At 34.2% G+C, this 25,697-nt stretch overlaps 3 protein-coding genes, 1 long non-coding RNA gene and 1 pseudogene across 7 annotated transcripts; 3 read left to right on the top strand and 2 right to left on the bottom strand.

Annotated features, from left to right (window-relative positions):
* Nucleotides 1-2: 2 nt before the first annotated feature.
* Nucleotides 3-2,923, top strand: PEX13 (peroxin 13). 2 transcript variants are annotated; one of them, XR_001613932.3, is made up of 6 exons: nt 3-360; nt 858-1,091; nt 1,199-1,527; nt 1,785-1,877; nt 2,360-2,782; nt 2,850-2,923. XR_001613932.3 is itself a non-coding variant. In XM_016314967.3 (5 exons), the coding sequence occupies exons 1-5, from the start codon at nt 333-335 to the stop codon at nt 2,573-2,575; spliced, it is 900 nt and encodes a 299-aa protein (XP_016170453.1). In that variant the 5' UTR covers nt 20-332; the 3' UTR covers nt 2,576-2,923. The 2 variants fall into 2 exon arrangements, 1 of the variants encoding a protein (XP_016170453.1); XM_016314967.3 differs by having other exon boundaries at nt 20-360; nt 2,360-2,923.
* Nucleotides 2,924-3,707: 784 nt separating this feature from the next.
* On the bottom strand, nt 3,708-5,345 carry LOC107613112 (uncharacterized). Of its 2 annotated transcripts, XR_015895943.1 has the most exons (3): nt 4,845-5,320; nt 4,085-4,227; nt 3,708-4,000 (listed from the first exon to the last, which is right to left on the bottom strand). It is a non-coding gene; the product is annotated as an uncharacterized LOC107613112 (long non-coding RNA). The 2 variants fall into 2 exon arrangements; XR_015895942.1 differs by lacking the exon at nt 4,085-4,227 and having other exon boundaries at nt 4,845-5,345.
* A 4,166-nt stretch (nt 5,346-9,511) lies between these two features.
* LOC148546990 (protein FAR1-RELATED SEQUENCE 5-like) lies at nt 9,512-10,856 on the top strand (annotated as a pseudogene).
* A 9,316-nt stretch (nt 10,857-20,172) lies between these two features.
* On the top strand, nt 20,173-24,381 carry LOC107613056 (uncharacterized). Of its 2 annotated transcripts, XM_088496826.1 has the most exons (11): nt 20,173-20,379; nt 20,501-20,787; nt 21,152-21,305; nt 21,412-21,595; nt 21,731-21,801; nt 22,148-22,285; nt 22,383-22,474; nt 22,948-23,219; nt 23,385-23,470; nt 23,670-23,771; nt 23,971-24,381. In XM_088496826.1, the coding sequence occupies exons 2-11, from the start codon at nt 20,690-20,692 to the stop codon at nt 24,130-24,132; spliced, it is 1,359 nt and encodes a 452-aa protein (XP_088352952.1). In that variant the 5' UTR covers nt 20,173-20,379; nt 20,501-20,689; the 3' UTR covers nt 24,133-24,381. The 2 variants fall into 2 exon arrangements, with proteins under 2 accessions (XP_088352952.1, XP_016170386.1); XM_016314900.3 differs by lacking the exon at nt 20,173-20,379 and having other exon boundaries at nt 20,464-20,787.
* LOC107613057 (protein THYLAKOID ASSEMBLY 8-like, chloroplastic) lies at nt 24,337-25,697 on the bottom strand. Its single transcript, XM_016314901.3, has 3 exons — nt 25,201-25,697; nt 24,717-25,109; nt 24,337-24,633 (listed from the first exon to the last, which is right to left on the bottom strand). Exons 1-3 carry the CDS (start codon nt 25,552-25,554, stop codon nt 24,598-24,600), a joined length of 783 nt encoding a protein of 260 aa, XP_016170387.1. The 5' UTR covers nt 25,555-25,697; the 3' UTR covers nt 24,337-24,597.

Below are 25,697 nucleotides of genomic sequence, written 5' to 3'. Positions count from 1 at the left end.
AGAGAGAGAGTAATCTGATCTCCTAAAAGGTGGATTGGGCTGAGGTGAGTGGCGAGTGCATTACACACAACCCAAGGTGCGTGGGGGCCACATAGGGACAGAAACAATTTGGAGATGACGATGCTTATGCGGATGAATGAATATGCAACCAAATACCAATAATTCTTCTTCTTCTTCTTCTTCTTCTTCTCGGAGCCCCAAACAGAACGATCGATGAGCTGATATCACGAGACTCACCGCCCACTCAACACACATCACAGAGAGAATAGAATTGTCGTTCGGAGCTTCTGATTTCAACATTCGCTGTTCTTCTTTTCTCTGCAATTACAATCATGGACCAATCTAAGCCTCAACCATCAGGTATCTACCTACCTACCTTACTCTTCCTTCACCATGCTTTAGATTGCCAGATTCTTATACATGTTTGTGTTTGCGCTCGCTCTTCATTTTCTAGGTTAGGTTATGCTCTTCCTTTCCGATTAAATTCAATTGATTTTATCAATCAATCAATTTCCAGCGTTGTTATTCCCCCCTTCTCCCTTCGCCGAACCCTAGAAACGTAGGCATCCTTCCCCCTTCCGTTTTCCCCGTCGTGCTTGTGTGGATATATGTCTGATTCGGCACTATTCATGAATTACATGTCGTGGATTTTTTTTTTCCGGTTGAGTATCACTATGATAATCTGAGCCTTCCCTAAGTGGTTTTCTGCTTTATATTTTTATAGGAATCATGTATAGGTAATAGGTTCTTAGCCTGATTTGATGTTTGAACAGCCGAGATGATAGTTCAATCTTTACAAATTATAGCCATCAGTAATTTCTGAGGGTTTTTGTTGTGTGCTTGAATTTGTGTTGCAGGGAGTGGTCCTCCGCCAAAGCCTTGGGAGCAAGCCGGTTCCTCGGCTGGCCCGTCACCCTTTAAGCCTCCGTCCGCGGGCAACACTAGTAATGTAGTGGAAGCTTCTGGGACTGCAAAACCCGGGGAAATCGTTTCCAACCAGAATGCAACTGCCAACCAGAATGCTGTTGGGAGGCCCCTTCCTTCAAGGCCATGGCAGCAACAGCAGAGTTATGGAAACAGCAGCTACGGAGGTGAGTTTTGTTATCATGTCATCTTGTAGCCCATTGAGTTCTTTCAACATTTTCCTAGTTTTCCTGATTACATTAGATTGATCTTTTTATTTTTGGGGTATCTTCAGGTTATGGTTCTACAATGAATTATGGTTCTGGATATGGCTCAGGACTGTATGGATCTTCTTACGGTTCTTCTTATGGTGGGGTAGGTGGGGGAATGTATGGTGGAGGAATGTATGGTAACAGTATGTATAGGGGAGGATATGGTGGTGGCCTTTACGGGTCATCTGGGATGTATGGAGGTGGGATGTATAGCGGTGGGATGGGTGGTTATGGCATGGGTGGTATGGGTGGTTATGGCATGGGTGGTGGTCCTTATGGAGATCAAGATCCTAATAACCCCTATGGAGCCCCTCCATCCCCTCCAGGATTTTGGATTTCTGTTCTACGTGTGGTGAGCCATTTGTTATATTGCATATTAAGCTTTCCCTCATTCTCTGAGTGCAAACTTATTCCAAATTTCTGATGGGTTGTTGGTTCTGGATTAAACTCACTTTCCTTTCCTGAATAAATTCTATATTGTGCAATTAAAAGAAAAAATTACTTGTCTCTCTCTCCTCCATCCCCTTTGGTTTCATTTGCCATGAACACATTCTTTGTTGTTGAAGACTTAACATTGCATATGCTGAACTGATTTCCTTCTAATGACAGATGCAAGGAGTGGTTAACTTTTTTGGTCGGATATCAATACTCATTGACCAGAATACACAGGCTTTCCATCTGTTCATGACTGCACTCCTACAGGTTTTTGTTCATGATTATCCTATTATACTGTTCTGTTCTGTCTATTTGTAACAGCAGCCAGTAAGACAATCTTGGCCATTATTGTTCTTTTTCTTTCTGGTTTTTGTTTCGAAAGTCGTCTAAATTCTAAAAGGTGCATTTTAAAATTGTCCACTTTTAGAACCCCCCCCCCCCCGGGCCCACTCCCTCCCTCTTCCAAAACAAAAACCCCATCTTCCTCTTCTTCATATATCACTTTCAGCGTGAAAATTTGAAAGCTGTTTCCTACCTGCCTTTCCATTAAACAATCTATTATAAGTGACCAAACAATTTAATTAAAAGCAAACTGGCCTTTGGTGTAGTTTAGACTCGGATACTACTGTCTTACTGGTCTTTTGAACATCGCACATTGTAAAATCTGGGAACCTGCTACATATTCACTTGCATTTTATCAAGTGTGACGAGAGTATTTAAATCTTATATATTTACCTGGTCTCATGCAGCTTTTTGATCGTTCTGGTTTATTGTATGGAGAGCTAGCTAGATTTGTGCTGCGCTTGCTTGGGATTAGAACTAAACCCAAGAAGGTTGACCCACAAGGTCCAAATGGACAGCCATTGCCTGGACCACACCCCCAAAACATGAACTACATTGAGGGACCAAAGGCGGCTCCAAGTGGTGCTTGGGACAATGTATGGGGTAACGACGGCAGCCAATGATGAGGAATAATATATTTTGTTTTGCATGCAGAGCACCTCCGAATACAGTCAAAACAAGAAACATGACAGTAGCATTTCAAATGAACATACTCAGAAGCTGCAGAAAGTCATGTATAGAATTCGCGGATTTTAAGTTCGGTTTGCTGTTTTTCTTTGCTATATTGGATCTTAGAGTTTACTGGAAAGTGGAAATGGGATCTTATAATAATAAGGCACCATCGGTGCACATACCTCATAAGCATTTACTCGGAATCTGCAGTATCCTATTTGCTACATAATGTATTGTTCTGTATTCAAAATGTATACTTTGCTTGCATTAAGACTTAAACTATAAATTATGTTTCTCTACGTGTACTAAGGACTTGGTGTTCATCGATCGTGCTTTCTGAATGGATCTGCCCAACATAATATTTAATAGTTCTATGGATCATGAGTTGGATTTTATTTCCATCTTTTTTAGGTCGAGATTTTATTTCCACTATTAGGATATCAAGAAATATTAGTTCTTAATTTTGGAGGAAATGCATTCTGCAATGATATATACAAGAGATGCTTGTAAACCATAAAGTGTAATTCAAAAGTAGGCTGGTTCTACTATGGGGAAAGAATAATGTGGTCCTCTAAGGACCTGAGAGGTTTTATAAAATAAAAAAGTTATAGGGGTTAATTTATAAATATTAATTTAATTCAAAAGCTGTGTTTAGGAAAGTGTTTAAAGATAAATTTGCTGATGATTTAGATGACTAGTGTAAACACTGGAAACGAACAAAACAACGTCGTGTGTAGAGGCATATACCATCGAACAAGAAAAAACAACAGCTGCAGGGAGAAATGGCTTCGACTGAGCTACAAGAAAGGAGTATCTTCCGCGACTTGATCTGACGGACTAGGGTCGAATCTCAGCACACTCATATCAACATCTCTTTGTTCCGCCTTCCATCCACCAGATCCACGAGGTTAGTGGAATTTTTTGCCGTATGAATGTTTGAGGCAAGGTTCTGAAAATCGGACCGGTCATCAAATCGTTCTACACTGGTTCACTGGTTTACTGGTCCAACCGGTCTAACCGGTGGTTCAACCGGAAAAACCATTTTAGAATAAAATAATAAATAAATAAATAAACATCCTAAAATATCTTCCAAATTTAAAACACTACACAAAAAATCATCAACCAAATTCATATGATCTTATCAAAATACAAACTCAAGTTAAATAGTGAAAAAAATACTCAAAGGATTATCAATTTCAAAAGAATGTTGAGCTAGTTCAGTTAGAAAATGTTGATCATTCTGTGGTATTATGCTAACTGAACATGAACCTGAATCTTGCAAGATGACCTTTTCGGTTTAATCTTAGGCAGCGTTGCGTTGTAAGAGAGCTCCCTTAGCAACAGATTCTTCTTGCTGAGCAAGCCATAAACAGGATCTAGTGTTGTTTCCAAGTTGAGGTATCAACATAACAATTAACAAATAGTCATTGAATAAGAAAGCATAACATATCACCAACTACCTATACACTTTGACTCTCCTTCCACTACCATCATCATCATCATTCATCAGTTTATTTATATATGGCATTGGCAGGCAGCTAAGCTACTCATTCAGCAACAACCAGCATTTGATTTGATTTCCAGTTTTAGCATTCAGCAACAACTATTACAAAACAGCAGCATAACAACAACAGCAGCTTAACAAGTTATTAATCACAAATTCCAAATTCAAAACACTGATCAGTGATCACACAATCGCAGTGCCATAACAAAACGGCAGCATAACAACAACAGCAGCACAATAAGGGGAAAAGAACAATGAAAGTCACAAAAGAAATTAGCAATCCTATTCCTGTTTCGTGCATTTAATTACTCATAAACAAAACTCAACACAGAACAACACAAAGAACAAAAACAGGACTAAAATGAATCAACTAATCAGTAATCATTCAATCCAAAACAGAGCTAATCATTCCATGATTCAAGTTTCAATTAGTAGCACTAACAGAATCCCCCAAAAAAATCAATGTTCTGATCAGAACTAAGAACAGAGAAGGAATATTCATTAAGGTGTCCAAATCCTCATATCAAGTCTTCAGCCACTAGCAAACCCAGAACACAAAAACACAATAAACAAAACTTTTGATTCTAAAACTAATAAATCTCCAAAAAAATCTAGACCGATTTAAATACTCACTATTTTCAACAAAAACTAAGGCATATCAACCCTCAAATTCACATGAAGTTCACCATTTTAGAAACAAGTTCACATTTTGGTACCTATTGGAACAGGTGACAGCAAACTAAGTCCAACCAACTTCATCTCCTTCCCACTTTAGAATCCGGCCATCGGCAACGTCGGTATATGGCCCTCCGCCGTGACAATCGAACACGAGACTCTCAGGACCAAGGGCTCCGGTGACGTGGAGGAGGCGCGCGGCGTGGAGGAGTGAGCAGTTTGGGCAGAGTGTGAGGAAGATCTGTTAGAGTGCGACGGACACGACGACTGACGACGGCAGAAGTGCGGCTGAGAAGACGAAAACCAGACGCGAATGTCGATCTCAACGAAGAAGCTGCAATTGGCGAGACTGTGAGAATGAACAGGGGTTGGAGACCTGGAGCACGACGACAGCGCGATGGACGGCGGTAGTGCCTCACTCCCTGCGCCGGTGGTGGAGGTTAGATGGCTAGGGTTTGTTTGAGGGCAAAACCAAAAAGCTCTGAAGAGAAAACGTGTGAGGAGGGTGTGTTGGACTGTTGGGGGAAGGGGGGTGAGTGAGTGAGTGAAGGGGCTGAACGTGGGTTTTTTCCTTTTTTTTTTAATAAAAACGGTGCGTTTATTGCATAGTTGTAAGAACCGAACCGGTAATCGAACCGGTTAGGTTACTGGTTCACTGGTTTATTGGTTCAACCGATAAACCGTTGGTTGAACCGATAAAACCGGTTTCACATGAATAAAAATAGCAATCCTAAATTCCCTAGTTCCTATTCTCTATTCAGCAAGACAGCAACCTTAAATTCTTAAATAGTTAAATTCCCTATTCAGCAAGACAAGCAAATTCATATTTCATAGATTCAAATCAAGCATATAATCCAACAGTTTCATATTTCCAGTACAAATCAACAAAACATAAATTGATTTACATGAAAAATTTGATTTACATAACATGAAAAATGCAACAGCCAACAGTTTCATATTTCATGTCCTAATCCAACAGTAAATTTACAAGGAAATTCAACAAGCATATTCAACAAGGAAATTCAACAAGCATATTCAAGTGTAATGTATTCAACAGTTTCAAATTTCAACAAGCATATTCAACAAGGAAATTCAGCTTAACAGAACTTACAGTAACAGAACAGAGCAGGGTGTAATGTATTTCACACAACAATCATTAAACTTCAAGTGCAGAACAGAGCAGAAGCAGATTACAGAACTGGAGCAGTGGAGCTTACCTATTGACAGAGTCACAGAGCAGTAGCACTAGAGCAAAAGGGCGATGGGGAGGGCGACTAGGCGAGGGAGACGGCGCTGGAATGGCGAGTTCGACTGCGCGCAACGGCCGACCGGCGAGTTCGCGGGTGGCGGATCTGCTGTTCGGAGAGGATGACGGGCTGAGTTGGTTGAGTTGGTTTCTTCAGAGCTCAGACCGCTGGTGAGACGAAGAGGATGACGGGCTGGGTGAGTGAGGTGAGGGCGGCGGACTGGCGGAGGGCTGGTAGGGTTTCGCCGTTTCGCCGTTAGGGTTGGGGGGAATAGCCAAAAAGGGAGGGAAATTGGAACTGCAAACTGGGATTGGGTGGGGCGTGGGGGTGGTAGCCCGTAGGGCTTTTCTTTTTTTTTTTTTTTTAAATAAACCAAAACGACGTCGTTTTGGAAAAAGAATAAAAAAAAAAATTTCCTGAACCGGTCGGTTAACCAAAAACCGCCGGTTTTCCGGTTTTTATCAAAACCGGCCGGTTCAACTCGGTTCAAAACGGTTCTATTCCTTATCCGGTTACATCACTCAACCGGACCGGTTCTGGATCCGGTTCACCGGTTTTCTGGTCGAACCGGCCAGTCCGGTCCGGTTCTTACAACTATGGTTTATTAAGAACCGGCCGGTTACCGATCCGATCCGATCGACCGATTCTCAGCCGGTTCAGCGATTTTCGAACGGTTTGTAGATGGGCAGTTATTAGTAGCGGATCGGATCATTTTCATTGTCGGTTCTCGGTTTGACCGGTCAACCGGCTAATCCGGTCCAGTTTTTAGAATCATGGTTTGAGGTAGGAATTGGGGAACCCTATAACGACAACCCTTAATTTTTAATGAGTGCCGTATATTTCACCTTGCTAATTTTCTTTCCTTTGTTGGAGCAAAAAGACGTGTCATGGGGTTGTTTTTCACGGTTTTAATGGGTTGTAAAGTAAATTTTGTGTTGAAATGTGATACTGAGTTGAGGTGTTGTAGATTTCTTTGGTTCAGGGGAGGCTTACCCTTTCATAGCAGTGCAAGCTGAGATATTTTGAGCAAACTTTTCAATATTGATAAGTGGTAACTAAGAACTTTATTACACTCTTATGCTTTTTTAAGGAAAATTAAAGGGGGAAAAATAGAGAAGGGTCTATACAAAATATTGGCTTGAGAAAAAAAAAAGTATTTGTTTATTTATTTATACAGCCCTACATCACCAAACTATAGTCCTACTTCTCCTTATTATAGTAGATTATCTGCAGAGTATAGTTCCACATCACCATAGTATAGGTGAGTCATTCTTTGGATTCTTTTGATTGTTGAACTTTGCTAATGGATGCAGAAATGGAACTTGCCAACACTAAAATGAGGATGAGCCTTAACCTTGGTTCTCAATAGTAGCTTTTTGGGTAGTTGAAAATGGTCTAGTGACTTTGGTTATCAACTGCACACTTGTTTTGTTATAGTTCTTCACTCCAAGTAACTATGTGCCATATTATTTTGCAGCCCCTCATTTAGTCCAAGCAGGTAAGTTAAGAACAATAGTACAAATGTTCTCTCTATCTTTCTTTCTTTTCTTTTTTCTTGCTTTCTTATTGGTGCTAAAATTGCAAGAGGTTGCATTTCTTCTATTGTTTGACTAATTCACATTTTTGCATTTTACAAGTCTGGATTTCAGCCTAACTTCTCCACAGTTCAGGTATGCATCTATAGATATCATTATTTTAGTTGCCAAATATCTGGGCATGTCTATTAATTTTGCCATTCTGTTTCATCATTTGTAGTGCTTCAATGGAATACTCGCCAAGTTGACCTGGTTACTCACCGTCATCAACCAGCCAATACACTCCATAGACAAGTGCCAAGGATGAGGATGATAATACAACTATGAGGTAAACTCACACCTGAAAAAAATTAATATCTGTCATGCTTTCTATCTTTATTGGATGGAGTATTTGACAGTAAACATAATTATGAAAATCTTCACTAGGTATATAAGGTGATTCAATATTCACTTGATTCTATTTTGCTCGCATTGATTTAATAAATGTGCATTTCAAAATAAAAAATCTTTAAATAGTCTCTCATTTTTTTCAAAGAAAAAAATAGTACAAGAGGTGTTATTATTTTTAATGTAAAACTACTTTATACTAAAATAATAATTAAAGATATTTATTAAACAAATTTCATGAATAAAAAAATTACTATAATATCAAGTTTATAGCTTTTTAACATAAAACATTTGTACTCTCATTAGTTATCCTATTTTTCTAAAATATTTTCCAAACACAATAATGGCCAGATGTTTGGAAAATTGGAGGATATTTATTGTTGCTAGTATAAGAAATCGAGGGAAAAAGAAAGAAGGTTTTGATGTTGACATTCTTGCACTTTAACTTCCCTTGGGATTCATGGTTGCACAACAATAATAAGTGATAGCATTTGGTCCTAGCATTATTAGTAGAGTAATTAGCTATAAGTAGAAATGAATTAAATAATAGTTAGAAGACTTATGATGGATTATGATAAGAAATGAAATTTAAGTTTTACTTTCTTAAATTCTCTTTCAAATGCTTGGAATTTGTATTGGATTTTTAATTACTATATTTTAGGTGAAACTTATGAGTATGCTGTTAGCATTCAATAAATCATGAGTTTCTAAAGGTGCACAATTTATGAATGCAGACTACACATATTCTATGCCTTGAGTTTCTTAATTTTGTTGCTTATGTATTTCTGATTGCACTGCTAGCGACAGGTTAAGCATAGTCAGAATTTTGTAGTCGTCTTTCATTTTTTTTCTTTTTCATATTTTCCTTTGAAATCAATTAAGATTGGTTAGATCAATTTATGATGTCTTGTCTTTGTTTTCTTATCCTTGGGTTTTTTCGTTTCCGATTTAATAATATCGAATAACCAAGAAGATAGTTCTTAGCGATTTGGGATTTAGCGAGTAACAATGGAGGGGACCGAGGAGGTTTCATCTAATTTTCAGGAGAATGTCACTCCAGAGTAAGCATATCATCGTAATCTTGATGGAAAATGAAGTAAGAGTATTTTTTAGGACAACCTCTTGGCATCAAGTGTGTATTGCTATGGTAATGGATTGTTTCAGGTGGACGAGGACCCGATAGAAAATGAGACCTTTGTTGCAGAAACAGAATCCGTTCTTATTGGTGCTAGTCATTCAGACGATCAAAGAGATGTCATTGTTCTCGACGGAATAGGTTTGTTTGGTGCAATTGATTTTGATGCAATTGATTTTGATGCGTTGCGAGCTGAGGAGATTATGATGATAGAGTTTGTAGATTTGAAAACTGCTTATGACTTCTATAACGAGTACGGTCGAATTAAGGGGTTTTCCATACGGCGGTCGAAGGTAGGGCGCTGCAAGAAGGCAGGATCTGAGGGCGACATTATATGGCAAATTTTTGTATGCTCGCGACAAGGTGAACGAGATGCAAAGCATATTCACAGAAATGATAGGAAGATGGATCCTAGACCAGTAATGCGATGCGGGTGTAATGCGCGGATAAAAGTTCATGTTGACTCAAAGAACGGGAGATGGTACGTTGAGTTCTTCTCGGATGAACATAACCATGAAATGTTGGAGGCAAGGTTTAGGGGAATGATGCGGTCTCACCGGGCAATAAAAACGGGGGATTTACACCAGATTAATACTATGAGAAGCTCTGGCCTTCGAGTTCCGACAATATTTCGGGCTTTTGCAAACCAAAGTGGCGGATTCGAGATGGTTGGGTTTCAGGTGAAAGACATCTATAATGCAATTGATAAGCAAAGAAGAGTTGGAGCCAGCGACACGGATAATGCACTCAAGTATTTACAAATGTTGAAGAGTCGTGACCCCTGTATGTTTTGGAAGTATTCGTTTGATGAACAACGGAGGCTCCACAATATATTTTGGTGTGATGGCGCAAGTCAGTATGATTTCAATGTTTTCGGAGATGTTATGGGGTTTGATGCAACGTACGGGAGGAATAAGTACAAATGTCCCCTTGTGATATTCTCTGGTGTGGATCACCACATGCGCACTGTTGTGTTTGGATGTGCGGTTCTCTCAAAGGAAGGGGAGGAAAGCTATGTGTGGTTGCTTCGGGCATTTCTGGAGGCCATGAAAGGAAAGGCTCCTAAGTCCGTTATTACCGACGGTGATCAAGCCATGAAGAGTACAATCAAAGCTGTATTTCCAGAAGCACATCATAGATTGTGCAGCTGGCACTTGCTACGCAATGCGACCGCTCGAGTAGGTATTCCACGGTTTATGACCAAGTTTCGTCTTTGTTTAATAGGGGATTTGGAGGTCGATGACTTTGAAAATATATGGAATGATGCAGTTGAAGAATTTGGGTTGCAACAAAATTCATGGGTCAATGATATGTATGAAAAAAAATATGTGGTCAAATGCCCACATTAGGGGTAAGTTCTTTGCTGGGCTCAAGACATCATCAAGGTGTGAGGCGCTAAATATGCAAATAGGAAAGTTTATACACAACGGCTACAACTTGAGGGAATTTATTGAGCATTTCCAACAGTATTTAGAGTTCATGCGTAGGAGAGTAGTGGTAGCTGATTACAAATCTGCTTATGGAGATCCGGTTGTGAAAATAAGATTGGAGGAGTTAGAGCGGTTTGCAGCAACAGTATACACACGAGAGGTCTTTCTCTTATTTCGGGAGGTGTTATTATTAGCTAGCAATGTCAGAGTAGTTTCTTCGAAGAAGACAAGCACGTGTACATTGTTTGAGGTGGCCATGCATTGCAATGGTAGATCATGGAATGTTTCGTGGGGGGAGATAGATGATGAATTCAGATAGTCTTATACTGGTTAGAAATATGGTTATTATTCCAGATAGTCTTATACTGGGTCGTTGGACAAAGAAGGCAAAACAACCACCGATAAATAACCATGTTTTTAGTGGAGAGATTCCTGATGCAGCCTATATGAGTATGCATGCGGCAATGCTCGATGACTGTAGAGAATTGGTAAAGCTTTCTTGTAGTTACTTTGAGGATTACTTCGAGGTGAAGACCAAAATAGCTAATGAACGAGACGCGTTAAGAGAAAAGATCCGAAAAAGGTTGGCGACCACTGCTGAGGGCGGGGGCGATGATGCGTCCATACACGATCCTCCGAGAGCCAAACACAAAGGGTGTGGTCGTCATGTTGTGACGACTCATGAGAGGTACCGGCGTGTCCAACGCTGCAGAAAGTGTGGCAAGGCTAGCCGATGCTTTTGGATCATCGCACAACATGGACGAATCACAAGAAGCTGAGGCTTCACAACAGATGGAGTACGATGGTCTGAGCTTCTAAATGAGTTTGAAGAGGTATTACCTTATTTTACATTACTGTTTTATTATTGACTGAATTTCAATCCGTGCTCTGTGGTTGCTCATTCCACAATTATACACACCAAAGCCAAATGAGACAAGTTGCACAAGTCCTACAGCTTTATATTGTTATTAAAAAAATTAGATGAAGGAATTGTTTCATTACTATTGTCATTGAAATTGAAAATTCACTAATATATCAATTCAAAAGCTGATATCTTAGAAAAAATTGGAAAATAAAAGGTTCTTTTTTATCATTCTGTATAAGTATTAATATTTAGTTGGATACTCAATAGTAGGCAACAAGCTTTTATCTATTCCTGCCCAAACATAATGTTCGAAGTGAGAATTAGTACTTGACAGTTGCATGTTATGACTCTTTTGTACTATGATTCCAAATTATATGTTGCGTGAGATGTATTTCGGACATACTAAAGACGTTACGTTTTATAGCAATTGTGGAATATTTCGGGAATTCCCATTTAATTCGCTTAGCCTATCTTAACTTCTCGGGTAGGTTACTATTGTTGAGGTATTGGAGCTTGAGCCTTAATCGCGTTTTTGGATTCGAATCTTATCTTGTATTAGGTGTTATGGTCTATTACACAAATAAAAATAATTTTTTATTATGCTATTTAAAAATAGTATTTTTCCTCAATTTGTATCTCAAAACATAATTACATATTAGTGTGAATAAAATCATATTGATAGTTACAGAATTAAATCAAAATTAATTTTTTCAAACCAATTTAATTTTAATTTTAATTTTTAATGACAACGTTAATATTCTCAACAAATTATAATTTTGGAGACAAATATTTAATTTCAATTATATCAGACTCATGTTATTTCCAACTGTTGTAATCACTTTTTGAATACGATCGATGGACTTCTCCATCATAAAGTGCTGCTGCAAAATCTTCTCCAATAAAAAATACTTTATGGCTTATCCAATTTGTTAAATTATATATTTTGATTATTATGTATTTTTTTAATTCAAAATCCCTTTTTGATTCTCGAACACAATTTCTTAGTAGCATAGTTATTTTTAAATAATATATTTCTTTTTTTCGTATAAAAATATATATTGATTATTTATTATTCTTGCATTAAATTGATGTTATAAAATATTAAAAAAAAAATTCTAAACCCTAAATCCTAAACACTAAAAATTAAAACCTAAACGCTAAATTCTATAACCTAAATCCTAAATCCTAAACTCTAACTATCATTCATATAAACCTTTTTTAAATACATAAGTCATAAATTCTAAATTATAAACCCTACATTTTAGATACTACATATGTCATGAGTAATATAAATAATAAACATAAATTTTAGTAACTACATATGTAATACAAATAATAAAAATGTAGTTTTATTATTTAATTGATCATATTATTATTCGTAAAATTCTATTAATTAGGTAAATATAGTTCAACATTTAAATTTTTAATATATTTAAAAAGGAAAATATTTAAATTTATTTTCTAAAAAATATCAAGTGAACAAATTATTTTAGTAATCAAGTCTAAATGTCTAATCTACTAATTTTTTTTTTATCAATTTTTAAGGTTGCGTTTGTCTACAAACACATGACACTAAAATAGGGACACAAAGACACAAAATCGTATTTCACAGACGAGATATGAATAAAAATATTGTGTCGGGACATCCTGCATTAGTGTATTTTGTGTCTTATTTTAAAAGTCTTGTCTTATCCTCTTTTCAAAACCAAATAAAGCTAAGCCATTAGACCAATTTAATTACACTTAATTACTGAAATATCTTTGTTATATAATATCACGGTTAGATTAATATAGTAACTGAAGACAATTGAACTACACATATATTATTCACAATCTATGAAGCACAGATTCTCTCATGGTGCCGGCGTATCCGTGTCGGACACGAATCCGACGCCAACACGCGGTGGATACTTCAAATGAGTGTATCGGCGACATGTCTTCTTGCGGTGCAAAATTTTGGTGGATATGTCACGAATCCGAACGAGTCCGACTCGAGTCATATGTTCATGAGACGGATCTTTCTGCTGGACTGCAACTCTTCAATTAATTTTGTGATTTTATGGCCGATTAACCAATTTTTTTCTTTCTATTTTTAAAATATTATAAAATTAAAACAAATTAAAATTTAAATTTAAAAATAAGATAATTAATAAATCAAAACCTAAATCTATTTAATCAATAGTAGATTAAAATTTTTTATTTTTTTTAAATAATTGCATAATTTTAAGACTTTTTTATGCAACTATATTTACTCTTATATTTACAATATGATATTTTATTAATTTAATATATTATTTAAATTTTAATTCACAACGTATCCTAAACGTGTCGTATCCAATTTTTTTTATAAAAACAACGTATCGGCATATCTGTATCGTGTCGGGTCTGTGTCGTGTGTCGTATCGGTGCTTCCTAATTCACAATCTAATTTTAGTCATTTCAAAATTAAAAAAATAATACATTAATATTTTTAAAATTATTTTTAAAAAATTGTTATATGTTTTGGCTAAAATAAATGCTTTGATGAAACAATGTATATAATCAAGGATTATTATTATTATTATTATTATTATTATTATTATTATTATTATTATTATTATTATTATTATTATTATTATTATTATTATTATTATTATTATTATTATTATTATTACTTTTACTTGTCAGCTTTTTTTTTTCTTTAAAATTTGCTTTATAAGTTTTTTTCTCATAAAAGCGTAACTAGTAGCGTTAGAATTTTTGTTAATTATTGTCTAATATTAGTTCAAAATATTGGTTCTTTATACAAATGTCCATTAAAGGCCCAACTTACAAAAAGTTCATAAATTTAATCTTTTTTAATTGTATCTAATTAACATTGCTTTCGTTAATAACTGGGCCTTCTTTATAATTAATATAAACTATGGGTAAGAATATAAAAACGCATACTAACATGTATGATTGATCAGCAGCCACACATTTGGAATCAAATTAAAGTGTCCTTTAAGAACCACTTGATACTTTCACCACCATAACCAAAACCTCCAAAAATATCTTTAACACCAGAGTATATTGATCTTTATTCTTGGTTTTTTTTTTTTTTATATATAAATACAATGCAAAGCTTCATTGTTATTGTGAACTACTATTAGTTGAAGTATTTTTTTTATTTTCATTCTTTCATAAATAATGAAGCTGGGAATAAGCATTCCTCTGGAATTCTTCAACTTGGAAGACCCAATACGAGCTCTTTTGGTGTGCATTCTTTACACTTGTATTCAATTTTCGTATTTTAGTATAGTGTTTCCTTGTTTTGTACAGTTTTTTTTTGAATGATTTGGTTGATGCTTTTTTGGACTTAAACACTATTGTATTCAACTAGTGCAGAGTCTGCCCCTTGGGCAAGTCATGTACATAATCTACTTTATTTTATTTATAAATTATTTGCTTACAAAAAGACTAATATATATTTGTGGGAAGAATTAAATTACTTATTATATAGATAAATTAATTAGTTAATTTTTTTGTTATAAAAATTTGGCATAATTATATTTTTTAATACTTTAGTTAATATTAATTTACAAATTTTTTAGAAAATAATTTTTTTATTTTAGTAATTTTAAAAATACATTTTAACTAAATATATAAAAAAATAAATAAATAAAATTACTATTACGTATAATTAAAATTAACTATTGAAATTATTTTTTTATATATTAATAGACTATTAAGTAAAGATATCAACTATTGATAACTTAAATATTAAAAAAATGTTTTAATTAATACAAATTTAAAATTGCATCTAATTTAAAAAAGTGCTCTAATTTAAAAAAGTGCTCTAATTTACTGATAAAATAATGTAGTTATATTTTCTTTGATAACATCCATCAGACATACTTTTTTATGGGCGTGAATAATATTTATTAATATTTTATAAATACACACTATATTTATATTTAGATGATAATAAATATAAAATTATTAGTCCAGTAAAAGAAATTTGTTTTCTATCACTTCTAATTTAAAGTAATTTTTTTTAGCGACTTCTAATTTAAGATAGATAATATATGCTTAATTGATAACTTTTTAACAAAAGAGCAATATATTTTAACAAAAATTATTATTTGAATTTAAATTATCTTTTTTTTTACAAAGTAATTACCTAAAATGTTTCCAACTTTCATATAAAAAAATTACAAATTCGATAGATATTAATGTTTATACATAAAGGTATATTAATTAAAACAGTAAAATAGTAATAAAATCTTTTTAAAAAATATGGGACAATTATAAATGCCCTGAGTATTTTTTTTTTTGTATATATTCACAAGAGGTTGAAAATTATAAATGTCCAACTTTTATAACAAAATATCATGAAAATTAATGTCCCACACTAAATTTATGTTATTTCACAAACTATCATAACTAATCCATTATATAAAATGAATGAGATCTCAAAAAAAAAAAATTTAAAAAGATTTTAGTTTATATACAAATCATTACAATTGCATTTCATTAGTTGACCATACAAAGATAATTAATTACTAATAGAATATATTTTGACTTATTCAATTATTTCTTCCATTACATAAAAGACAACATTATAAACACAATAGTTAACTTGAGTTGTATCTAAATAAAAAAATATAACACTTAACTACTTAAGAACCTCAGCCTCTTTTATGTTATAAATAATGCAGTATTAAAGTTATTCACAAAGTGAAGGCAACAAACATCACACTAATAAGTACAACTTTAAAGTTAAATTCAAACTAAATATAACAATATAGTCATAATAAATTGATAGCTTAAATTAAGTGGATATTTACCAACATCTCTAAAATTTACATCAGGGCTAAAAGCATATTAAACCCACTAAAGTGTTGATTTGAATTGGTTTTTTTAGTTAAAAAAAATATTTAAAAAAAATAAAATACTTTTATATACAAATCATTATTCTCAACTGGTAAATCCTAAATTTTATATCGTTAAGCTAACTACCATAAATAAGATTTACTTCTTAGTATATTTAATTATTAAATATATATTTTTAATAATAAAAAATTAACATTATATACTTATATATTAACTTAATATACAGTAAATACTAATTTATATAATACTAATTTATATAATGTTTGTAAAAAAATATAAATATTAAGTGCACCATAAAAGTTAGATTCGGTGACTTAGTTAAAAATTAGTTAAATATTATCAATGAAGCAAATAATTTATCTAAAAGATATTGAGTGCATAATATTGAAACAATGAAAATTGAATTTTGTAATTTAGTTAAAAAATTAATTAAATTGTATTGACAACACAAATAATTTATCTATAAAATTATTAATATAATAAAAATAATTAGTCTAAATACTTAAACACTTTCATTTAAATCTTAATGAATATGTCGCAAGCGCTAATTCTAATAAGGTGGAAATTCAGGTGCAGTCGACTTCACGTGAAGTTGATAATTGAGAGCGGTTAGATGATTTGACTGATTTAATTAAATTTTTATCTAAGGGTTCTCAACTATCAATTTTACGTAAAGTTGACTACAACTGAGTTTGCACCTTCTAATAATCTATCATCAAACATCTAAACTTAATTTTTTCTCAATTTTTTTTAATTGGTGAACTCAAAAGTTTTCATTCGCTAAACTAACCACCGTAAATACTAATGAAACTTGCTTCTTATTATATATATAATTTTTAATTATATACTCCATTGGTAAAAAATTAACACTTTATATTTATATTTCAAGTTAATGTACAAAAAAAAATACAAATAGTATTTACACTATGAAAATTAGATTTAGTGATTTAGGTAAAAAATTAATTAAATCATATTGACAATACAAAATTTATCTACAAAATTATTAATATAATAAAAATATTATAAATTAATAAAAATCATTTATAACTTTTTCAAAAATATATATTCTAAAAAAACTTCAAAACAAAAAAAAAGGAATAATTTAATATTAAATTATTTAGACAATTTCAATCAACAACAACAACTACAAAGCCTTCTCCCACTAAGTGGGGTCGGCTACATGAATCAAACGACGCCATTGTGCTCTGTCATGTATCATGTCTACAGAGAGACCATTTACATATAGATCTCGTTTGACCACCTCATGGATGGTCTTCTTAGGTCTTTCTCTGCCTTTCGCCCCTTATCCATCTTCCATCTCATCCACCCTCCTGACTGGATGTTCTATCGGTCTTCTTCTCACATGTCCAAACCACCTAAGACGCGATTCAACAATCTTTTCCACAATGGGTGCTACTCAAACTCTCTCCCTTATATCTTCATTCCTTATTTTATCCAATCGCGTATGACCACTCATTCATCTCAACATCTTCATCTCTGCCACACTTAGCTTATGTTTGTGCTCTCTTTTAGCCGTCCAACACTCCGTACCATAAAACATAAATACTAATGGTGCAACCTCATAATCTAGTATTTGTATTTCTTTCTAAAAGGTATATATCTCCAAAAACTATGAGATCCTCGTCAATGCAATTTTTAAAGGTGAACTAAAAGATCATGATCATGGAAAACAAAACAACTTATGACTTATGAGAATACAGCAGAAAAGAATGACACGAAGTGAATCAACAACACCAAAGCCATTCAATTGCCACCAACTCTTCGTTCAAAGATCAATCAAGTCACTTAAAATGGGAAGAAGCACAAATGCATTTGAACCTTTGCCACCCCTGAACCATATTTTGAAATTTGAACCGAAGTAATAACATAACTTTCTAATTTCACAATACAATAAATCCTGTTTCTTATTATAGAGTCAGAAAATGTCCATTGAAAGGAAATTTTCACATAAACATTTTAAAGCATATGTCCAAGTATATGATTTTTATTATCTGGTCATATTACAATCAAACATTAAATTTAAAGGTGTTATTATACTCCTTTTCAACCATTTAAAAAAGGATAAAATATTAAATTGGTCATCTACATTTGAGCGTAATACTGTTTAAAGTTTAAAGTGTTTTATTTAAATCCAAAAAAGTTTTATTTAACTTCAATGTAGTTCCATTGTGAGGTCAAAGTTAAATAATTAACAGAATATCCTACATGACAGCAATATAAGAACAATGTCGATAATTTGAAAGTTCTAGAGACACAAAAAATGCATCAATATATTTATTTATCATTCTTCTTACAATTCAAATAAAATATTTTTCATAGAACTAAAGAAAATGATAAATAAATATATTGATGCATCTACAATTTTGTGTCTCTGAAACTTGTATTTATTCTCCAAATTATTTATCTTGTTCTTGTATTGCTGTTACATAGGATATTCTGTTAATTATTTAACTTTGACAAAATCAACTGGTAAGAATAGATAACCTTAGCTTGTGGCAGGATCATATGCACCTTTAAAAAGTTTGAGAAAAATTGAATTAAAAGGAAAAAAAATGGTAAAAGACTAAGACTAATACTAAAACTGTATCGTCGGGAAGAAACACTTGTAATCTTCAAACTTGATAGGAAGAAATACAATATTTTTGTGAAGTCATAGATTCACACTATGAAATACAGACATTTCGCTAAATTACTGTGTTTGCGTGTCGGACATATTTCAAACACGACATTCGTCTGATACGCATGACTACCCTGTCCAACTGTGTCTTAATAAAAAATTTTAAAAAAAATTTACAGACATATTTGGATACACCTAAATACTATAGTGTGTCCAGATAAATAAAACAGAAAAAAAATGTAAGAGAATTGAACGGTAACAATTGAGACGAATAAATAAAACCGAAAAAAGAATGGAAGAGAATTGAATCGGATATATGCAGGCACGGATCTACGTGTAATGAAGAGGGAGCATTTGCCCCCATAAAATTTTTAAAATTTTTGGCGTTAGCTTGCATATGCAACGATAGAGGCTTGAGTTTCGGCCACCTTTTGCAACGTAGATGTTCTTAACAACTATACTCATGTCCTCTTCTACCCTACTTTTGTTAACGAGGTGACCATTCGGGAGGTCATTGAAGATGCTGGTTTTGAAGCCACTGTAGACGGAGACCAATGAGAGAAATGTTCAGGTACGTCGGATGTACATTAAAAGAATGACTTGCACCTCTTGTTTCTCCATGGTTGAATCTTTTTCCCTGCCTCCATGCATGTGTTACCATTGATTTTTTTTTATTCCGTAAATGTGCTGGATGTTCGCTAAGTATGGAGATGGTTATTTTAATTCTTAATTGGATAGTTATTATGTTCGATTCAGTTAAAGTATATACGATTAACAAATAATGGATGATCATTTCACTAGATAGGTAGATAATTATTTTAATGACTACGTGGATAGTTATTTGATGGTCGGTGGGAGAGTTTCTAACGCCGAAGAGGTGAGATAATTGATGAGGGTTAGATAGTAGACAATTTAGGAAAGGGAGGATGTTTGGATAAATTCCTTTAGTAATTTAGTAATTCAGGGTTGAGATAATTAATTTAATAAAATAACTATTTAGATTTTTTTTTGTATTAGCCCAAATTCAAAACTCATGCTACATTTTGTTAAAATTTTTTATTATCTTCATAGCAGAGTTGCAATAAAAATGATGTTTTCTACAAATTTAGTGACTCTTCACCAAAATAATTCTATTTTTTAATGGTTGTCATTCTATTAAAATTTTAATATCAAGTAAAGCAGACATAATAAATAAATACAATCCATTCAATGATGTATGGTATTATTTTGAGGATTCGACAAATAAATAAATATAATGAAATAGGTAGATGGCTTGCCCAATTATGAGAGAAGTTTAAAACATTTTACTTGCTTGTTTTGAGATACAAGTTGAGCACTCTTCTTTCTTAATGTGTTTCTCTTTTCATTATTTTGTTTCCTTTGGCACACGCAGCAACATCTCTATTGATTGTTGTTCTAATTTGTGCGTGCTAAAAATATAAACAAAATATAACAAAAAAGAAACAAATAACAAAGAGAATTAGAGTGCCATGAAGCAATAGTTCAAATAACATAGTCTCCTCGTACTCAATTAAGAAGTTAGGGGTTCGAATCTCTATATCTTCGATAAAAAAATAAAAAAAAAAAAAGAAAGAAAGAGGAATAGAGGATCACAATTCACAGGAATTGTAATGGGGAGAAGAATCAAACATTATTATTATTATTATTATTATTATTATTAGAAAAAAAAAAAAAAAAAGAGAAGTGAAGGTGGCGCTCATGACTGATGAGTGGTGAGTAGAGAGAGGCTCTCACAGAAACTGTAGAAGCATACACAGAGAGAGAGATCTCAAGCATGAAGAACAGCAACGACGACGACAATAAGCAGCAAAACGAAGACTCTGCTGCCTCCGTAGATTCCCGATTCAACCAGACTCTCAGAAATGTTCAAGGGTATTATTCTCTCTCGATCTCCATAATTTCGCTTCTTCTTCTCGGGATTCAGATCACGATTTCTCATCGATCAAACTCTACGTGATCTGTGCTTAATTTTTGTTCTCACCTCAGAAATTCGTTTAATTCTGTTCTATTATCGAATTTTGTATTCGTAAATGCACTTAGATATCACGGATTTACAGAATTAGGATCTTGTGTTCTTCATTTCCTCGTATATAGTGTGTTGATTTATTGATAGTTTAACTCCTTTTACGTTTTCCTTAGAAAATTTATATATCTGGTTTCACCTACAGGGGAAGCTTATAGGATGTAGCTTAGATACGAATATATTGATGGAAGTTTGTGTTGTTTCTTTGTCAAGGTTACTCAAGGGTCGTAGCATTCCTGGTAAGATATTACTAAGCCAGAGGGTAGACCTGCCAGATACCCCAAATTCATATTCGCCGCCTTCTTATGAAAGGAGCTCACCATTAAGTGATACCGGCACAAGTGATCACACACCTGAGACACTAGAGGTCATTTTTGTGTCTATATTTCATAGTTATATTGCCTCTATCAATTTCACTTCATGGATCATGGATGAGTAGCACTTAACCCGTGAAAGTTCTACTCGAAATATAGGAGGAAGTTCGTAGTACAAGTAAACCAATTGCTTCTCCTAATGAGAATGTGTTAAAATTATCAACTTTACGCATAGAGAACCCGTCTGAAGAAGTGCGGAAATCTTCCGTGAGTGCTAGAGCTACGGATTCTGCAAGAGTGATGAAATTCAATAAGGTGCTCTCCGAGACAATGGTTATATTAGGTATCTTAATTTACATATTTATTTTCTTTCATGCCATTTATTTCTGTTGTCTTTCTTACTCCTGTATATGGGCAAATCCAGTTATGGAAGAATCATCTGTAATTGTAAGCTGCTTACTTTAAATCTATATTGTAGATAAGTTGCGTGAGTTAGCTTGGAGTGGTGTTCCAGATTACATGCGTCCTACAGTATGGAGACTTCTCTTGGTAGGCTTACAATCTTAAGCTCTTTCTTGTGCTCAAGCTCATGCTTTCATGATAGCCATTAGCCATATCAACCATAAGATGCATGATATCAATAAAAGTTTGGTGTTTAGTTCAGAATGTGCTAGGATATGAACGGGGATTTTTATTCATAGCTGAAATTAGTACTAAGATCAAAATTATTTAAAACAAGACCGCACTGAAGCATTTAGAAAAGAAACTTGTGGATTATTTACCCTATATATTAAATTGTTAAGTTAATAGATCAACATTATTTGACCTCCTGTAAGTCTGTAACAATATGCATAGTTTCTCATCTTCTTGGAAATTTAAAGATTACTGACAACAGGGATATGCACCACCTAATTCAGATAGAAGGGATGGGGTTTTGAGGAGGAAGCGCCTAGAGTATCTTGATTGTGTTTCGCAGTATTATGATATTCCTGAGACAGTTCGCTCAGATGATGAGATCAACATGCTCCGCCAGGTATTATCTGTTATAACTTAATAACATATTTCCAACTTGATTATTGGTGAAAATAAGTTTCTTCTTCTTTCTAACACTTTGCTTCGTGTATTTGTAGATTGCGGTAGATTGTCCTAGAACCGTACCTGATGTTCCATTCTTCCAGCAACAGCAAGTCCAGAAGTCACTCGAGCGTATTCTTTACACATGGTTAGATATTTTCAGTACTCTATTTTGTGGCACAGATATTTTCTTACTTTCTGTTTTTTAAAAGAAGAAATACATATAGCTACCCTTCATATATATGTTCCATTTATTATGCAGAATTATAATCTTGATTAACACTGTTATCAGATTCCATTCTAGTGGGAATTAACATGTGAAGAAGCCTATATGTATACTTCAGAAGGTGTTGGGAATACTTGCTCTGTTCCAGAGTACCTTTACTCTGATTATCAGTTCAGAGCAATAGCTTACTTAGGAAAAGTATATAGGAAAAAGAACCTACAACCAGAATAGATCTTTCTGTTTTAGGCTCTTATTTTTCCGATTTTAAGTATATCAAACTTTTTCCCTGGTTGATACTCCGGATCATACTTTGTTTTGACTAATTTTTTAATGCTAATTTTTTTTGTATTATTATTATAGTCATTTACTTATATGACTTATTGTTCTTCTGCCAGGGCTATTCGGCATCCTGCCAGTGGATATGTACAGGGGATAAATGATCTTGTTACACCATTTCTAGTCGTTTTCCTATCAGAACACTTGCAAGGGGGTATCGATAATTGGTCAATGTCTGATCTATCTGCAGAGAAAATTTCTAATATAGAGGCTGATTGCTATTGGTGCTTGTCAAAATTACTGGATGGTATGCAAGACCATTACACATTTGCTCAACCAGGAATTCAGAGGCTTGTTTTTAAGTTGAAGGAATTGGTCAGGAGGATTGATGGTAAGCTTTTCTTCGGACTCATTAATTTTTCCATAATATCTGTGTATAATTACACAAACTTAATGCCTCATCATCGCACGTGGTTTGTATCTGTATTATTTCGCCATGCCTCTAAAATAGTAATACAATCTCATACGTCCTGGTGAAACTTTTGAACCGTGCCAGAGCCTGTTTCAAACCACATGGAGCTTCAGGGACTAGAATTTCTTCAGTTTGCTTTCCGCTGGTTCAACTGCCTGCTAATCCGCGAGGTTTACTCCGAGAACTACTATTTTGTCTTTATAAGTGCTTATTGATTATGAAAAGCTTCGTAAATGAATCTTAAAGTGATTTAATATCAAGTCCCAAGCACTTCGAAGTCTGATGGTGAAAAACTAAAATTAATAAACTACACAAATTTTGCATGATTTAACGATTTTGCCTAATCTGATATCTGATTTATGTAACCAGATACCCTTCCATCTTGTCACACGCCTCTGGGACACGTATCTAGCTGAAGGAGATGCCTTACCAGATTTCCTTGTGTATATATTTGCCAGTTTTCTTCTAACGGTGAGATGCCATGCTTTGGCCTTTTCTTATAAAATCAAATTCTAACTAAATGCGGACCCAGCATAATAATTTATGTCCATCAATTAATTTCTTCGTGCATGTTTATTAGCTTGGTACACCAGCATAATATGCATCCTTTTTCCACATTTTTCATAGTTTAATATGGTTAAGATAATATTCTCTGTTATGGTTTTCTCAGTGGTCAGACAAGCTGAAAAAGCTTGATTTCCAGGAGTTGGTAATGTTCCTTCAACACCTTCCAACTCACAGCTGGTCTCACCAGGAGCTCGAGATGGTGCTTTCCCGTGCATTTATGTGGCACAGCATGTTCAACAACTCTCCGAGCCATTTAGCCACTTGATCAAGCAATTGTGATTTTTCTGTATCTAGTTTTTTCTCCAAGAGTCCTTTTGTCCTTTTTTTGTGTGGTTTGATCTTATTGATGAACTATGTTTATAACCAATTTTTACCTGTATCTTGTAAAGGAGAGAAAAAATAAATAGGAGGCAGAGAGAGACTATTTGTTGTACTAATTTTTTTACATACATACATTCTACTACTAATATTCGGCAACTAATGGCAATTAGAATTCATTTCCGCAGCAGAAAAATTATTCAAGTCACCGATTTCATATTTTAGTATATTAATGGTCACTTATTGATTATAAGACACAGCAGTACAATACATAGAAACTATGAGTTAGTTGATTCTCAGGATTTGATTCAAATTGAACAAATTGAAACCAGCATTTCAACAATGCTGCATTGTTGCACAGCACACTCCAACAAGAAGCAGCCGCCAGCCTTCCATCCAAAGCTGGAAAATTTCATGCTTCTGCGATATGGAGTGATCTCTTTTTTGCCTATAGACAAAAATGCAAAATTAATACAAACACAATTCTATACAACAAAATACGTACGATTGAAGATTGAATATTGATCTTACATGTTTCTGTTTGTGCTCCACTTCTTGAATGAACTTATCAGGATAGTCCACAAACTGAAAACACTCTTCTTTCAAAGCCTCCGCCATCTCTTTATCTCCAACCTTCTCAAGGTTCCTAATTAGTATCATGAATGTCAACCTATCTGGCTTACACCCCAATTCCTTCATGGAACTGTATATCTCCATGGCCTTCTCCATCATCCCCACCTGTATATACGCTCCAATCATCTCCGTATGCATCCTCGTATCCGGTCTCAACCCTCTCTCCATCACTCCACAGAATATCCCCTCAGCCTCCTCAATCATCTTCCTCCTCCCCAAAAACATTATCATATCAGAGTACAATGATAACATCGTACCATACCCTTCCTCCTCACGAATTAACTCAAAAACCTACACAATAGTATTTATCTCAGAAACATTATCCAAACATAACCTAACATAACACAAAAGAGTATAGTACTAGTATATTAGTATTAGTTACCTTGAGGGATAAATCCAAGTAGTTTTGTCGCTGCAACTCAGATAACACATCTAAAACATCGTCCTTTAAAAGCCTAGTGAACCTTTCTTTCAGAATTTGATCTATTTTCTGCGGTGAAGATTTTGCTAGCTTAAGTGCTTGAATCACTTGAATCGCTTCTTTTGATATGACCTTAGAAGGTGGCTTCTTCTTGTAGCTAGCACGAAGACCGCAATTAATCTTAATCCTCCTCTCATTACTCTTTATCCTTACGCTAATCTTCGATAAACACGGTAAAGTTATAGGCTTGAAACGGTGAATCGCAGAACCCTCGAAACTCCATTGAACTAACGAAGGTCTGGCTGTTATTATCATATTCAAACACTGAAAGGGTTCACACCTACACAAAACGAAGATGATAAAATAAAAATGGGCCGTGTTGGGCTTTACATATAGGCCCGTTTTCGATCATAGGCCCAATAACAAAACAACAAGTACGCGAGAGTGGAGAATCGAGT

This window comes from Arachis ipaensis, chromosome B8 (genome assembly GCF_059453495.1).
Source record: "Arachis ipaensis isolate K30076 ecotype BB chromosome B8, ASM5945349v1, whole genome shotgun sequence".
Classification (NCBI taxonomy): domain Eukaryota; kingdom Viridiplantae; phylum Streptophyta; class Magnoliopsida; order Fabales; family Fabaceae; genus Arachis; species Arachis ipaensis.
The sequence above is the reverse complement of the archived record's forward strand: the minus strand, read 5'-3'. Positions and strand labels throughout refer to the sequence as shown.

Bases quoted from the DNA above. Each gene is read 5' to 3' on its own strand.
- PEX13 (XM_016314967.3), top strand. From the start codon at position 333: ATGGACCAATCTAAGCCTCAACCATCAG. The intron at 1,092-1,198 runs GTGAGTTTTGTT...GGGTATCTTCAG, and splicing joins TGGAAACAGCAGCTACGGAG to GTTATGGTTCTACAATGAAT. The intron at 1,528-1,784 runs GTGAGCCATTTG...TTCTAATGACAG, and splicing joins GGATTTCTGTTCTACGTGTG to ATGCAAGGAGTGGTTAACTT.
- LOC107613056 (XM_088496826.1), top strand. From the start codon at position 20,690: ATGAAGAACAGCAACGACGACGACAATAAGCAGCAAAACGAAGACTCT. The intron at 21,306-21,411 runs GTCATTTTTGTG...CTCGAAATATAG, and splicing joins ACACACCTGAGACACTAGAG to GAGGAAGTTCGTAGTACAAG. The intron at 22,286-22,382 runs GTATTATCTGTT...GTGTATTTGTAG, and splicing joins AGATCAACATGCTCCGCCAG to ATTGCGGTAGATTGTCCTAG.
- LOC107613057 (XM_016314901.3), bottom strand. From the start codon at position 25,554: ATGATAATAACAGCCAGACCTTCGTTAGTTCAATGGAGTTTCGAGGGT. The intron at 25,110-25,200 runs GTAACTAATACT...ACTATTGTGTAG, and splicing joins ACTTGGATTTATCCCTCAAG to GTTTTTGAGTTAATTCGTGA. The intron at 24,634-24,716 runs GTAAGATCAATA...TTTTGTCTATAG, and splicing joins TGGAGCACAAACAGAAACAT to GCAAAAAAGAGATCACTCCA.